The following is a 16,097-nucleotide window of genomic DNA, read 5'->3' on the forward strand; positions in this document are numbered from 1 at the left end:
ACCTATTTACTCTCTGGCCCTTCACAGAAATAGTATGTTGATTATTGCCCTGGAAAAATTTCAAACACCATGCTCTTCAACTACTAGCTCTGAGCCTGCTGGCACACTGGCTCTACGACTTCTACCCCATTCATTGGCCCTCACTTCACACCAATCTCAGTCTGTCTAATGGTAGGGAGGTCATCATTATGACCTTCTTCTTTGGATATTTTTGTCTCCCCTTTATCTCCTTTAATTGCTAGATAAAACCATCCCACAATGAAGCCAACCACTTCTCTATGCTTCCTACGTGACAGCTGGAGAATGCTCATGAACCTCAACTCAGCAGGCCTGCTCAGTGTTCGTTCAGCAGTGCTCCCCATGGGGTTCCCCACACACCAGTGTCACACTTTCCCCAGTTACCAGTCTCTATCAGGTGGGAGCACTCTTCTTTGACCTGCTGAGAATGAAAAACCCGATGCCACCGGCACCCACCCACACATTCCTTTCTCTTAGGGCAGGAGAGCTGGCTGGTCCCTAGCATGGGACAACACATGATTTCAAAGCCTGCACAGGCACTTAGACTGGGTGGTCAATAAATATTGATTAAATGAATGAACAGATAAGTAGCCAACACACTGGAGAGTATTTCTGTGTGTGGATATTTTGTAGATGAGACTTATAAGCAAAAATAGTTTCTATTCCTTGCACAGCAGACACTCGAGACTGACAACTGGAATTAAATTACTCAACCCAGTAGGTAAAGTCGAATCACTTAAGACTTCCATTGGCTCACCCTTCTGTACAATAAAGCAATCCAAATGTCAAATCTCAGTGTCTGCACCAGAGCAGCTTTGTCACTGAATACAAAAAAAGGGAGGCACAGAGGCAGATGTTTGCAGTAGAGGAACCCCACAGCTAACTGTGGTTCTGTCTTCCGGTGCATATTCCAGGAGAGCTACAGATGCTTGATGACACACTGAGGAAAACACAAAACTGCTGGAAGATCAGTCACCGAAATTTCTAAACACTATTCACAGATAAGAAAATATGATCTAGACCTGTATTTCATTCTTCAAAACTGAATTCATATGAGTTGCAAAAAGGGTTAATGATAATTTACCAAGCTCTAGAAAATCCCCTACAAACAACTTCATGCTCTAGGGTTGTTTTTCCTACAGCTTCAATTTACTTACTCTTGAGCATCAAAGCTGCTGACCATGGCCTGGAACACCCTATGGTATGAAGTGATTCACATGTTCTGCAAAGGGCTTTGACCGGTGACAGCACAGATAGGCACAGCAGGCCTCAAGGCCCTTGTACCTCTCAGTGGGAAGAAAGAAAACACACCCATTGGCTTGTGCCAGGGCTGCCCAACTTGTACCCTCTAGATTGTGTGTTCTGAAGGTCCTGAGAGGGTCACATCATGAGGCAGGCTTTCAAACTCAGGGTTCCTTACCCTTGGTGTCCATTTCCCTTGTGAAATACGTTTGGACTTTGCCTTCTACTTTTGCAGAATTGGTTGTTTCCATTTGCAAGATAAATGAAACATACCAGGTCATTTAAGCTAATGTGCACATGCAGTTGTGTACCACACGATGGCATCTCAGTCAGTAGCTTGACTGCATATGTGATGGTGGAATGCTAGAGCTGTCTTAGATCTTCAGTGCATTCTGTGGTGTCTGCACAACAATAAGATTACCTAATGACACACTTCTCAGAATGGACCCCTACTGTTCCTTAATGCAGACTATACCCCACTATGAAGCATGTGCGTGTGGACATGAGCACATGCTTAGAAGCACATGGGCTCCTTAAGCCAACTTATATGCAGGGCACTATCATCATTGCCATCTTATAGCCTCAGAAAAACCCTGAGGGAAAGGATCAAGATGATGGCAGAAAAACATATACTACTTAAAGAGATCTACCAGGGGACAGGTCCTGTGCTCAGCATTTTACATCCATCATTTCTGATCTTCACAATTCTTCAGGGTAAATTTCATCAGCACTATATATATATATATAAATAAAATACTAGAAAACTTAATTTAAACTGGGTCACATAAGCAAGTGTCACACCACGTCAACCCAACAGCCCATTGAGACACATGCCAGTTCCACTGGGCCGCTCATTGCTCGGTACTCTCTCTTCAGCCAGGATTTCTACTGAGAACTAATTCTAGGTTCAGCAGTGTACAGATGTTTCCAGAAGACTGCCCAGGAGAAGAGCACTCATACTAAAGCCAGCGCCCAGAAGCTCCAGGTCGCGGAAAAACACCACCAGGGAGCAGCAGCACGTTACCAGAAAATTACCTCTGTTGCTTTTCTATTTCTAAATCTTTTGTGTACAAGGATGATGAAGAAATAAGAGTTGATTAATATAAATTTAAAAGTCCACCTAAATCTTCATTAACCACAAGAGCTTCTCTGAGTCATGGAAATACACAGGCATGTGTATTCTACCAAATCAATACTGAGAATTCGACTCATAGAAAGATAGACCTGTACTTAATTTTTTACTGTTGAATAATTACATATACTAGTGGAATTTGTAATGCCAACCTTGTACATGTACACAACAAAGCTTGAAAAACATGGCACATATCAAAACAGAGCCGGAACAACCCTGTGCATACACACAACAGAGCTGGAACAACCCTGCGAGTGTAAACAACAGAACCTGAGCAACGCTGGTTGTGTAAACAACAGAGCCTAAACAACCCTGGATGTGTACAAAACAAAGTATGAACAACCCTGTTTCCAATACCTTCTCTCTCCCTCCCCACCTGCTCCCAGGTCTCCTGGGCCTATACACAACTTTATCTTCTCTCTGGAAAAGGGCAGCTGACTACCCCGACTTCAACTGAAAATGTCAGATTTTAAACTCAAATTTCACACTTAGAGTTGCAATTCCTTGTTTCTTTTTCTAGTAGGGATTGGACACCCAATGATGCTTTACCACTGAGCCAGATTCCTAGTCCTTTCTATTTTAAGACAAGGTCTTGCTAAGTTGCTTAGGGCCTCATTAAGTTGTGATTCTCCTGTCTCAGTCTCTTGAATTGTGAATACGGGCTTGTGCCACCATACCCGGTTGCAATTTTCAAAAAATGCTTTAACTGTAGCTTCAAGGCCAAAACAGTTTAGGATGAAGTTTATTTCTGACAATAAATAATCTGAGTGAAATATTATAAAAAATAATAAATTGGAGAAAACAAAAAGATTGATCAACAGCTGGCACCTCACACATTTCCACACCACAGCCTAGTTGTGGTTCTAGACTTGGTTGTTGTCTTGGAATTCTTTTGTTAAATAAACCATTGATTTGTTTGGTATTTCTTACAAATAACAGGTGAATATACTCATGCTAAATATAAAATGTTTACAGGAGTGAACAAATGAGGACTTTGTATCAGATCCAGGCATCTTACAGGTTGATAAGTCAACAGCATCAAGTGAGTTCTACACAACTTCAACATCATCAATGGAAATTTAACAAATGTGGCAACCTTGAAATTAATGGCCACTGCCAATTGCAAAAGGGTGGCAGTCAAAAACAGCTATAACCAATGAGAGCTAAGCAAGAGAAAGAAAAATGTTATACGATGAAGGAAGTCTAATTTTTAAGGTAAATATACTTTCTTGTTTCTAAAAGTCATAAGCTTTGTCATCAAAACGTATTTTTCAGACTCCTACCTTACAGTAAATAGTGTTACAAGATTCTAGTTTTAGAATGTGATGATTAACACCTTTCAAGATATTAAAAATGAGTCAACAACATTTAATGACCCATTTGAGGATCTCTCACCCGGCAGTCATGTTCAGGACAACTTTTACTGAAACCACGTGCACACATCATCATCTGACCAGAACCGAAATCTCCAACATGAATACATCCACTGGCACCTTATTTCCCTTGTGACTCCACACAGTGGGCATGGACTCCATATTCTCCTAATTTCTTAGTGGAATGGCTAAACAGCCTCCAAAGCCATTTATAAATTCAATCTAACCCTGATGCTGCCATCCAATCAAGGTGGTCTCATCTTAAAATTTTAAAATTCTGACCAAGGCATTCACTAATTAAATTCTTTAAAGGGCTCCCAATAACCTATAGAAAACATAAACTCCTTTTCACTCACATTGGTTTCTTGTCAAGCCACGTTAGCCCCTACTGAAATGCACAAACTCTTCTTTCTCTCTCTTCGCCTCATTCCTGTCAAGAGAGCACCTGGATGCAGGTGGATACTCCTTGGAGCCCGACTCCATGCATTCGCTGACCTAGCAGACTCTTCTAGAAGGTCCATGTTGCCTGCTTGTGCTTACTCACAGCACAGGAGCAAACACAAGGCAACTGTCTGTAAGAACTATCTGTAAGACAGAGGAAGCACAAGTGCAAATCACCACCCCTGCCTTACTAGCTCGGGGTGGATGGTCACTGAAGATGTTTAAGACAAAAACGTGACCGAGTGTTCTCAGTGGCAAAATGGTACATGCAAGTGGCTGGTACCCACCAGCAGCCTTCCAGGGTACACTTCCACAACACTCACAGGCAACACTTATATGGTGTCATGTTGGAACACAGGTGTAAACAGCAGCTCTTCAGTGTGAAAAAGTCAGGTTTTGCTTTACTGTTCGAACTACTATCAAGACCAAATGGGTAAAGTTCACTCTATCAAGGACTTTCACATGAGACACACTTACTGATACCCCAGCTAGAAAATTTTCCTTGAGTGAAAGAGAGCGACATGGTTATAGACTACTGTCTCTGAATAAAACAAGTACGATTTGTCCCAGAACACAGCTGATCACAAAGAATTAAAATCTCAATTTCTTATGATTAAAAGATTTTCCATATAGTGATAAATTTATATTCTCTGAAATGCTGGGTTTCCTCTAACCCTAAAAATATGCAATAAGTGATTCAAAGAAACAAAAAAGCATATTAGAGCACTCTCTTATACCTGTTGGTAGAAGAAATTCAGAGTTGGCTTGTCTTCAGTAAACTGGTTAAGAAATCCTTTTGGCAAGTAACGAATCCTTAATTCATATCTAAAAAAAAAAATTCATGAAATAAATAATAAGAAATATGTAATTTTCAATTAATTTCTATGAGTCCAAAATTACTGTACATATGGCATTGCAAACTACTCTGAAATATGATTTTTAAAAAGATATAAACTATAATCAATCTTTACATGGAAATCTTTATTTTTAGCAAAAATAAAGGGCTCACTGGGCAACTAAATGGCAGACAATTTTCTCTGGTTTCAAAAATAATGATCCTGTGGCAGGCAGCATGGATCTCGTTCTGCAGGGAGGGCACAGGGAGGGCCCAGGTCACAGATCTGCTAATCACAGCACGGGCTACAGCTCAGTGTCCTGCAAGGACACAGAACACACCAAATCGCCACCAAGGCCCAGAGGGAACACAGCCCTCACCCCACCACCCAGAGCTAGCTACCACAGGGGTACAGGCTTTCTGTGTGAGTCTGATGTCGGTTGCACAGTGGGCTCACCATGGTCTGAGCTGGCTGCAAGCACAGTGCACTGAGGACCATGAAATCAGCACCTCAGCAGGGCTGGTTGCCCTGTGACCTGCTCCAACTTTTTGGCTATAATGAATAATGCTAGTCTTTTTTCTTCTCCTAAACATAAAAACTCACTAGCTCAGGAAAACAAGTTTAAGAGTGGTCTGGGCTGGGGATGTGGCTCAAGCGGTAGCATGCTCACCTGGCATGCACGGAGCGCTGGGTTCGATCCTCAGCACCACATAAAAAAAAAAAATAAAGATGTTGTGTCCACTGAAAACTAAAAAATAAATATTAAAAAATTCTCTCTCTCTCTGTCAAAACAAGCTGGCCTTCCCAGAATGTGCTTCACATGCTTCTCCTTCTGGGTTTGTGCACCCAGAGGAACTCTCTCATGTCTTCTGGTGAATGTGCAGCAAGTTCCCACAGTGCAAATCCCAGAGGACAAGCACCGGGCTATGGCGGAGGCGAACACAATGGTAGTGGGTGATCCCTGCAGGGTGCCATGCTGTGCCACACTTGGCCTTCTCCACACCCTGGTCCACCTGGTCTCCACCTTTCTACTTGTTCCCAACAGCACAACAAAATTGGACATGGCAGTTTTAGCTGCCTTCTCCGTGGGGACTCTTCCACATTCTAACTGAATACTCTGGCACAGGTGCGAATTACCACCTCCTTTTGCACCCAGAGTGCCTGGCATCTTTGCATGCTCTGCCCCACTGAGTGCTCTGTCTCATTTCCCATCGCCCCTCCATACTGCCAGCTCTGTGTGTTTACACATGAGGCCTTGGTAGACATCGACCGCCCTCTCCCGCCCTGTCACCTGCCTTCCTAATAGTATCTATTTTGAGATGAAAAGGTCACTTCATACATCAGTTTTGTCTCATTAAAATACATAGTTACCAAACAATTAGGTTCTGTTTCACTTTTACTCCCAAAAAGAGTTCAATGACTTACGGCAGCCATTCTGTGTTGGGTGGTTTTTACAGAAGTGACACAGATCTCATCTATGTTAAATGCAGGGCTGGCCAGCACTTAACTGCCTTCCGTAACTTCTCTTCATCAATGTCAAGATCAGGGAGCAGGCCAGGAAATGATACTGAACAAGAATAAGTGGTCAGTTCTGAGCTTATATGCTCAGGACTCAGGGAAGACAAAGGAGGCTTCCAGCACTAATATTATGCCCATTTTAAAGATAAGCAAATAGTCCAAAAATGGGTCCACGCACAGCACCCTGTTGCTGATGGAGATTAATACCTACTGAATACTTGGTTTGTGACACAAGTTTCAATGAGAATTTTACCCAGATGACTTTGTTTCATGAGAAGCGGAAGGAATGTGGGCTCTTGAGCAAGACTGTCAGCACCTGAGCTCCAGTCATATCACTTAAATAGTCTTCACCTCTTGCCGCAGTCAGCTGTGGCTCTCAGCAACCTCTCAGCCTCAACTTCCTCCTAGGAAGTCGCAAAAATAAGCCATCTGCAAACACAGACATCTAGAACATCCCAGGCATAGCAGGGGTCTCTAAGGTTTATCCTGATGGTCCTCACTCAGAGGGACAACACCAAGCATGTCTGAGACCTAGCAGAACGAGGCAGGTCCCGGCTCTCATAAAGCTTGTAAGGTCTATGTAAAGTGGTAGCAAATGTCACAGAGACAAACAAGCCACTAGGGAACGACAGTAAGTGCGCCTCGACAGGAAGCGCGCCTTGACAGGAAGCGGCTAGAAAAGGGCATTCTGACACAGGCTCCAAGTCAAGGAGGTGAGAAAGTGAGTGACACACATGCAAAGAAAGAAGAAGAGTCCAAACAAACCAAGGCCACGGGGCCAGGAGATCCTTGTGTAACCCAACACAGCCAGCGGACTGAGCAAGGGTGTGGGGAGTGAGGCAGCAGGGCACACAGGCCCTTTGAGTCAGGACCCTGCAGCTCCTTGTCAGTGGGCAAAGAGTGTCACAGCAGGGTGGTGACACCACAGGACAGATGGTCCCTGAACTAGATTGCACCATGCAGAAAGGGTGGCAGGGTCCCAGAGGAAGCAGGGCACCACGAGGCAACTGCAAGGCTCTGAGGAACAATGGTCAGGGCAATACTCACTCCACTCCCAGGGGAAGAGCTAAAGGGGCTGTATTCCCAAGGTGCTCCATCTGCTAGCAGATGAGGGACTCCTCTCCAGCAAGACATGTACAATGTCCACGGTGACCCAAGACCAGGAGAAAGCACCCAGAACCCACATAGGAACTTGCATGGAGCTTGCTGCATGTGGGCCAAGGACCATGGTCCCTGCCCCAACACACTCAAGCAGACTCCATAAGAACACCACTGAAACTCTGCTAAAGGTGGCCAAATTTAATCCATCCGATCACCTCTCCTTCATCCTTCCAGCATGCCACCCGATGATGCCTTCCACTGCCCCTCATCCCTCTTGTCCACCAAGCTCCTCATACTCCTACACTCTGCAACCATTCCAAATGCCTGGTGTATCCTGATATGTATGCTGCAGTGAACACAACACACCCCAAATAAGATCATCCTTTGGCTGCTAATCCAAGCCACGCACTCCCATCAGTGCCACTGTTGTCTGGCTTCCTCAGGCTGACCACCAACTCAGAGTATGAGGATGCCCACAAGCCAGCCAATGATTGGTAGGAGCACAGGTATTCCAGAGGAGCTAAGCTGGACCAGGCTCCACACGGACACTGAGGGGGCCAGTGCCAGTCTGCCTGTGAAATGAAGCACCATGGGAAATGGCATAGACAGCCCTTGGCATCAGCATGTGGACAGGGCATTCCTAGTGGCCTCCAGTCAACAGCAACTGAGAAGGGAAGAACAGAAACATTCACTGCATGGAAGTCACAGCAGTAATCTCTGTGTGACTGCGCCATGAGGGGTGCTGCGATCAGTGAGTGAGGACACAGAACTGGCACCACTCACCACAGGGACTGTGCATATGGCATGAGGAAAAGTGACCTAGTCGGGGAGCAGCCTGCTGCCACCACCTTACCCTGACATCCAATGCTGTCATTACAGACTTCAGGAGTGTTTTGCCAAAAATGCATAACTTTCACAAAATCATGGAAAAAAAAAAAACCTGATAAGCCCAAATTGAGGAGCACAGAACAAATAACCAGTCAGTATTCTTCTCAAGTGACAAAAAGCAGGGACAGCACAGGCAAACTAAGGACTGTCTGGGCAGAAGAGGATCCCAGGAGGTTTGAGAGGTGGCAGCAACTGTGCAGAGGCCAGAAGGTCAGAGAGCAGTGCGGTGTCCACACTGAGCTTCTGGGTCAATTCTGCTGTTTGCCTGTGACTGTACTATTAAAGCTAGGTGAGGGTACACAGGACTTGATGCATTACCGAGAATGTTAAAACTCCTACACTCCAAAGTTGATCCTTCTGTGGTAAAGTAATAAATACTCACCAGAACCAGTTTTATGCCAGTGTGGCCTAAAATACCAATTATACAGCCACAGACCCAACAAAACTCATTCTGAAGCACCTTTACTCCATCCACTAACAATGTGGCTCAGTGGACAGGCACACTAGGACCACTAAGCGAGGCGGTGCTTTCTCCAGCTCAATGAAGCAGGAATTGACTCTGAAGAGCATGTTTCCAGATCCTCAACAGTCAGGAAGAGCCGAACCTCACCACAGCCCTGGAGCTGGTAACACTGCTTGCATCCCCAGAGCTGGCTGCTCGGATTCATGCTTCTCAAACCTCATTGGCATCAACAGCATGTTCTTAGGGAGGTTGTCACTGACTGGCACAGCTCTCCTAAAAGCCCCATGCATGACTCAGAGAAGGAAGCATATGATCTCAGGTGTGGACAATATATGAGTAGAACATTTCCACTGAATTAAGAAACTGATTATGTCAAAAGTCAGATGCCCAGGATGGGACCACAGTTCAGTGGTAGAGGTCTGCCCGGGACACACAAGGCCCTGGGTTTGATCCCCTGCACCAGAGCAAATTTAAAAAGAGGAAGAGGGCATGGTGGCTACATCTGGAGACAGAAACAGAGAATATCACTAGGAATAGGGCACACCACTAATTAAATGGGCAACACCAACTAAAGGTGGTAGAGCATTGATAAAAGGCATAAGGAAGGGATGCTTACACCACCAAGTCCGAGAGCAGAGGAAGATGCCGTGATCAGGAGCCTTCACGCTCTTGCCAGGACAGCCTTAAACTCCTAACACAAGACAGAACCTCTAAGAAAAAATTAGCTGATAAAAAAGTATAGCTGAATACATTAATGCTATTTTTCAAGCAGACAAAATGCAAATGTCATCTTCACAGGCTTAACAATAAGCTTAAGGGAAGGCACAGGACACACCTCTTTCCAATCACAGGACATGCAGTCCTCTCAAAACTGATGAAAACGCCAATGAGACAGAAGGCACAAAGAATCATCCACAGAATTTAAAAAAAATTAATGTTATAAAAACACTATTTTTCCTATAAAGCAAGAAAACAAATCAATAAACAAGAATATTTTCTTTTTGTAAATTCACTTATAGCTAAAACCTGAATAGTATATACCTAAATAATTCTATGATTGAAGGGAAAAATCTTGGAATTTTTTAAATTATAAAGTACGAATTGACAATAAAAACATTTATCAGGGCTGGGATTGTGGCTCAGCGGTAGAGCACTCGCCTAGCGTGTGGGAGGCTCTGGGTTCGATCCCCAGCACCACATAAAAATTAAAAAATAAAGATATTGTGTCCAACTACAACTAAAAAATAAATATTTTAAAAAAAACATTTATCAGACTTATGAAACAGACAAATCAAAATTTAAAAGGCAACTTATATGTCAAACACATTTATTAAAAAACATTAATAAAATGAAACAATTCATTTACAGGAGCAGAGCATGAATAGGTCCAAGTCCTCAAGGGAGGCCCGCTACACGTGGCCCTGAAGCAAGAGGCCGCAGCCAGGCTGAAAGGTGCAGGAGCCCTCTCCCTAGAGCCATCCAAGGAGCAACAGGCAGGGCAACAAGACCAACGGGACAGGCGGGGCTGGAAACAAGAAATGAAAAGCAGGACAAGACAAGGCAGTGGAGGAGAGATGAGGGTGGTGATGGTGAAGATCGGGGGCGAAGCTATTCTCCACTGCACAAAACTGGTTCAGAACCAGCTCTCCCAACCCCAGCCTGGCTATTCATGAAAATGGTTTGTATCTCCATACCACTTGCCTGCCTGCTGAATACAAGGGCCTGTGCCAACACACTTCTTAATGTTGGATGCTTTTATAATTGAGTTATTAACACATGAATTTCTTACTGCATAAATTAATGTTTTGTTAATAATAACATATACTAAAGAGTCAAGTAGGAATTGGACCTTCAAAGGAGCAGACATCACAAAATAGGGGAAGGAGAACAGCAGCAGGAGACAAGATTGCAGGGAATCAGAACCCATGGAGTTTGCCCTTGTGTTATAAGAAGCTCCTGGCAGCTGCTGGGGTGCAAAGACCCATGTGTTTAACTGCATGGCTTTCTGAGGATCCCTAGCGCACTCTCTTAGCATCAGCCCTCCACTGGGGGACAGTAGTAACTTGCTCCCATGCCTGTCCAGTTGAATGTGTGAAGCTAATGTCAAAGCCAGGTCTAGGGAGGCTTCAGGGAGAGGAGAAGGGGGTGTGCAGGCTCACCAGGGCACCAGGGATGAGCCCTGAAACAGGAGATCAGAGCAGGCATCTGGGAAGCCAAATGAAGAACACGCACCTTCTTTTTGAGGAAATGAAATTTTCTTACTATGATGCCTTTATAAATGTTTCTGGAGCATCTTCTGAATATACTAACAGGCTGCAGACACCTTCTTTCACTAGTTACTATCTGTGCTATATTTTATTTACTGTGAGAAGTAATAATGCTCATCAAACTGCAAAAACCAGGCCTTTCTGTTACTTTTGTTTCAAGAACCAGTGTGTGCTGAGAGCTAACCAATTATTTTTCTTCTTGTGCCTGAAATCCTCCTCTGAAGACCATTTTTCTTTCTTGTGTGCATTCTGCTGGTTCCCTATGTTGGTGAACTCTCTGATCACCAGCTTCTTTGCTGAGCCTCCTGAAGCATCTGGATCTTCCCCTGCTGCTCTGAACACCTGGTTGGGCTCGCTGGCTGGCACTGCCACCAGGGTCTGTCCACCTGTCAGTCTAGCCCTTGCCTTTGCTAGGGATTTCAAGTCAACCCCTCACTTGAGAGCTCCTTTCTCACTGATTCTAGAACAGTCACAGCCACTGATGCACAGGGCATTCTCTTCTTCCCCATTCTTCCATTATTCTAGATTATCTACTAGAAGTAGGTTGACTTTTTATGTTACATAAACCTGCTTTCACATTTTCTATGTGTTCACCTCACACAATGTTCTGAGCAGTTTTTCAGCTATATCTAATCTATTGTTTTATCAACAACAATTCCTATTCAACTTTACTCGGAACAAGGTAAAATAAATTGGCTTAAAAGAAGAACAAAAAAAGCTTGCATACTTGCAGATTTAGGTTCACTGAGTATGTTATTACTCATTAGGAATGTCATTAAGTAAAACTGCCACTGACACGCCTGTATCTATGAAGATGACAGAAGCGTCTTAATAAAAGTGCCCAGGCATTCGAGCAGACTGGCAGCTGTCCTCAGCATGTACATACTTCACCACTTAGCTGATCATGTGGCTGTCATTCAGACCTTCCCTGGCCACTGACGCAAGCCGATGACACCACATGCTCCAGGAGAATTTGGTTAGCTAGTTCCTATTACATGACACGTTTGAAAACCAAGCCGTGCTTCTGATGCACTCTGGAACCGGGACAAGACTGCAGTGCACTTCAGATACAGATTGTTTCCACAAAATGTGCTTTCTTCGCTCTCAAAATACTATTTTTTATACCCTTGGACGGAATATGACTGACCACTGCGTACACTGTCTACACATTGCTTGATTTCTGCATCAGTACCTACAAAGAGAACCCCTTGAAAGAGGCCCCTTGTTACCAGTTATGCTTCTCTCAAAATTTATTTATTTTTTTTAATATTTTTTAGTTGTCAATGGATCTTTTATTTTATTTATTCATATGTGGTGCTGAGGATTGAACCCAGGACCTCACACATGCCAGGCAAGCACTCTACCACTGAGCCACAACTCCAGCCCTCTCTCAAAATTTATTTATTTTTTATTTAATTTAGTTTTGATATTGGGGATTAAACTCATGTGAGCTTGACCACTGAGCCATATCCCCAGCCTTTTTGGAGACAGAGTCTCACTACATTTCTTAAGAGCTTTGCTAAGTTGCTGAGGCTGCCCTAAGTTGCCATCCCCCTGCCTGGGCCCCCCAAGCCACTGGGATTACAAGCATGTACCACTATGCCTGGTTCAAATTTATTACTTTAGATGCACATTTTCCAGCTCACATCTTAAATTAGGAGTAAAATAAATAAATAAATAAATCATTATGGGAGAAACAAAAAAAGGATAATTATAGGGATTTCTTCCAATTCACCTAAAATCATTTCAGTTTAATTAAATGTTTCAGAAAAAGTCACGAAGAGACCACTCCCTAACCATGTTCCCTGTGGATGTCACACACATACTCATGCTTCTCAGGTGACCTGCAGCCATAAATAAGGTAACCAGAAGTTGACTGATGGGCAGATCAAGCCCTGCGACATAAACAGAGGCCATAGATCAGAAGGTAAAGAGTTGGGGCTCGCGTTTTATTTAGAACAGAGGTGGACACAAGTAGCCCTGAAAAGAAAGGTGTCTGGCAAAAGACCACTGGTGGTTCAGGTGGACCTAGCCTCTGAAGCAGTACTGGCCAGCAATTACAAACCCACTTCCTTTACAAAGGAGCTACAACGATGAGCAGTGTGAATACTAAGCATGTACCAATGCACTGTGCATGTTTCTGACACATGAAATAAACCAAGTGGGGTGTGTGTCTTACTTCCACTCCTCCGGAGGATGGGCAAGCTCATACTTCTCCCTCACGCTGGAGACACCCATGTCCACATGCAGCCAGTGAACCTCCTCCGACCGCAGGTGGCTGAGGCGGAACCCGTAGCAAGCCACGTGCTTCACTCTGTGGCTGTCCACTATCTTCTGGATGATGCCCTGGAATACATCCCACAGAAAGAGCTGTTAAGAAACAAAAAGAGCCAGGCGCAGTGGCATACATCTATAATCCCAGTAGCTTGGAAGGCTGAGGCAAGAGGATCACAAGTTCAAAGCCAGCCTCAGTGAGACCCTGTCTCTAAATAAAATACAAAACAGGGCTGGGGATATGGCTCACTCCCTTGTACTGAAAAATAAGAAGAAACAAAGAAACCAAAAAGACTGCACGGGGTGGCGGCCACACATGTACCTAAGGAGCTCAGGAGGCTAAGGCAGGAGGATTTCAAGTTTGGGTAAATTAGCAAGGACCTAACCAATTAATGAAATTCATCTCAAAATAAAAATAAAAAAGGTTGGGGATGTGACTCAGCAGTAGAGCCCTCCTCCTGGTTTAGGTCTCCAGTACGAGAAGAGAAGAGAAGAGAAGAGAAGAGAAGAGAAGAGAAGAGAAGAGAAGAGAAGAGAAAAAGAAAAAAAAAAGAAAATGAAAAGACTGTCTCTTTTAATCACCAGACATCTTTGGTAAAAGAGCATCAAGTTAAATAACTTAGTTAATTTTATATAGGAATTTGTTTCCAAGAAGGATTTTTATGAACAAGGGAAGTTTTAGAAAAACAAACAGTAAGATGCTCTTCCAAGTCCTTCCTGATAAACCCAGCACAATTAACTTCAACACTCTGCAACGCCACCCTCAAATGACCCCAGTCCTGCCAAGGTGCGCCAGCGTTCTTCAGGTTCCACTTCCCAAGGACTGGCCCAAGGGGAGGTCGGAACATTTCTCAAGACCAGGCTAAAACATAATGTTTTCTAAAAACACACGTTCAGGAACATTCAATTAAGCCCATGTTCCTGGTGATGTTCAAAATAAAGAGTTCTTTGGGGGCCTCATCAGTCTACTCTCTGCTCTCACAGAGTATGCAGCAGCCTAAAATGCCCCAAATCCAAAGCTTGCAACACACCTGTCCCTGAGTCTGGAGGAGGTGGGTGTGAGAGCGAGCTCCCACCCCACACTGTCCCTGTGGAAACGCCACTGAGAGGCGTCTGCAGATCAGCAGCAGGTGTGAGGACTCAAGTGCTACCCTTCATGGGAGGGGCAGAGAGAGCTAGGACCCAGGGCACACTTCCCAGGCTTTCCGGTGATTGAGAAAAGCTGCTTTTCTGGGGGGGGGGGGGGGGGCGAGGGCTGGGGGGAGAGGGTAAGAGTTCTTTGAACCCAGGGTCACTTCGGTACTAAACCAAATCCCTTTTTTTTTTTTAATTATTATTTTTGAAACAGAGCCTTGCTTAGTTGCTGAAGCTAGCCTTAAATTTGCAATCCTCCTGTCTCAACCTTTTGAGCCAGAGGGACTGCAGGCTCATGTCACCATACCTGGTATGAGAAAAGCTCGTTTAAGTAATGCTAATTTTATAACAAAACATGTCTATGAAAAAAAAATCATCACTAGTTATTAAAAATTAGCAATTAACTGAAGCTACAATAACTTGTAATGTAAGCCACATTTTTTAAAATTCCCACACTTGCTATTTATTCATTATGGCCTCATGCTGTTGATAATACAATACAGGATGTTCCCGGCCTCTCCATTAAACAAACAAACATGACACAGCACATTCACAAACAATGGAGGCTGCACAGTGCCCTGGAGTCTGGCTGGTGGAGCTCCCTGAGTGCTGAATGGGTGAGGCAGCCAATTGAGCTCCCTTTCAGGTGTCCAACCACACCCAGGAACAGTGGTGGAGAGCAGACAAGCTGTCAGAGCACCAACAGAGGATCAGGCTCCGGTGATCCATGGTGGTCCTAAGACGACACCAACAGCCTCTCGTCCTGGGGGGTGGTCTGTAGCCGGCAGCCCTCCATCTGGATCTGAGGGAGGCATAAAGTGTCTTTTCTGGCTTTTTGAGGCAAAAAGCCTGAAATTCTGACAGGGCTGGTGTAGATGACGTCCAGGCTGTACACTGCACAAGGGTGTTCAGTCGCGGGAATCATCAGCCCAGTTACTGACTTCAGATCTTGTACACTAGGTGAGGGTTGCCTGGATAAGGGTCGTTGCTTACAGACTCTCTCCAAGCAGAGCTCTGGAGCTTCTCCTTGCCAGCATGCATGTCCCTGGCCTCCGCGCAAGGGGACCGGCGCCACTCTGGAATCCCCACAAAAGCAGCTTTGTCCCCCTTCCCAGATCTGCCAGCTCAGTAGCCGGGGCAGCAACCTAGTCACCTTATGGTGCACAGTGTGTCACACCAATACCTGTGGCTCAGCAGCTGGGCTGTGACACTAATGACCTTGGTGCTGCACTGCCTGTCACACTAATACCTGTGGCTCAGGAACTGGGCAGTGACACCAGTCACCCTTTGCACAGTGTGCCACATGCCTTATATCTCATGTCACCATGGTTCAAGAGCAAGCCCTCTGCTATTGGAACTAGAACAAAAGCCTGTCTCTCTAATCTGTTTCAGTAAACCCAGAAGCCAACT

The 16,097-nt window shown here is 44.5% G+C and overlaps 1 protein-coding gene across 10 annotated transcripts in view; it reads right to left on the bottom strand.

The window, feature by feature from the left end:
• Positions 1 to 16,097, bottom strand: part of Ptk2 (protein tyrosine kinase 2) — a 228,940-nt gene that overhangs the window by 127,670 nt on the left and 85,173 nt on the right. For all 10 annotated transcript variants that reach the window (XR_013154538.1, XM_077105560.1, XM_076835444.2 and 7 more), the window contains 2 exons: positions 13,459 to 13,625; positions 4,944 to 5,031 (listed from right to left, as the gene is read on the bottom strand). Coding sequence is in view for 9 of the 10 variants with exons in the window: in XM_077105560.1 (XP_076961675.1) it covers positions 4,944 to 5,031; positions 13,459 to 13,625 (255 nt within the window). In the remaining variant the exon portion in view is untranslated. The remainder of the gene's footprint in view (positions 1 to 4,943; positions 5,032 to 13,458; positions 13,626 to 16,097) is intronic.

Source organism: Callospermophilus lateralis, chromosome 16 (genome assembly GCF_048772815.1).
Source record: "Callospermophilus lateralis isolate mCalLat2 chromosome 16, mCalLat2.hap1, whole genome shotgun sequence".
In the NCBI taxonomy this organism is placed as follows: Eukaryota; Metazoa; Chordata; class Mammalia; order Rodentia; family Sciuridae; genus Callospermophilus; species Callospermophilus lateralis.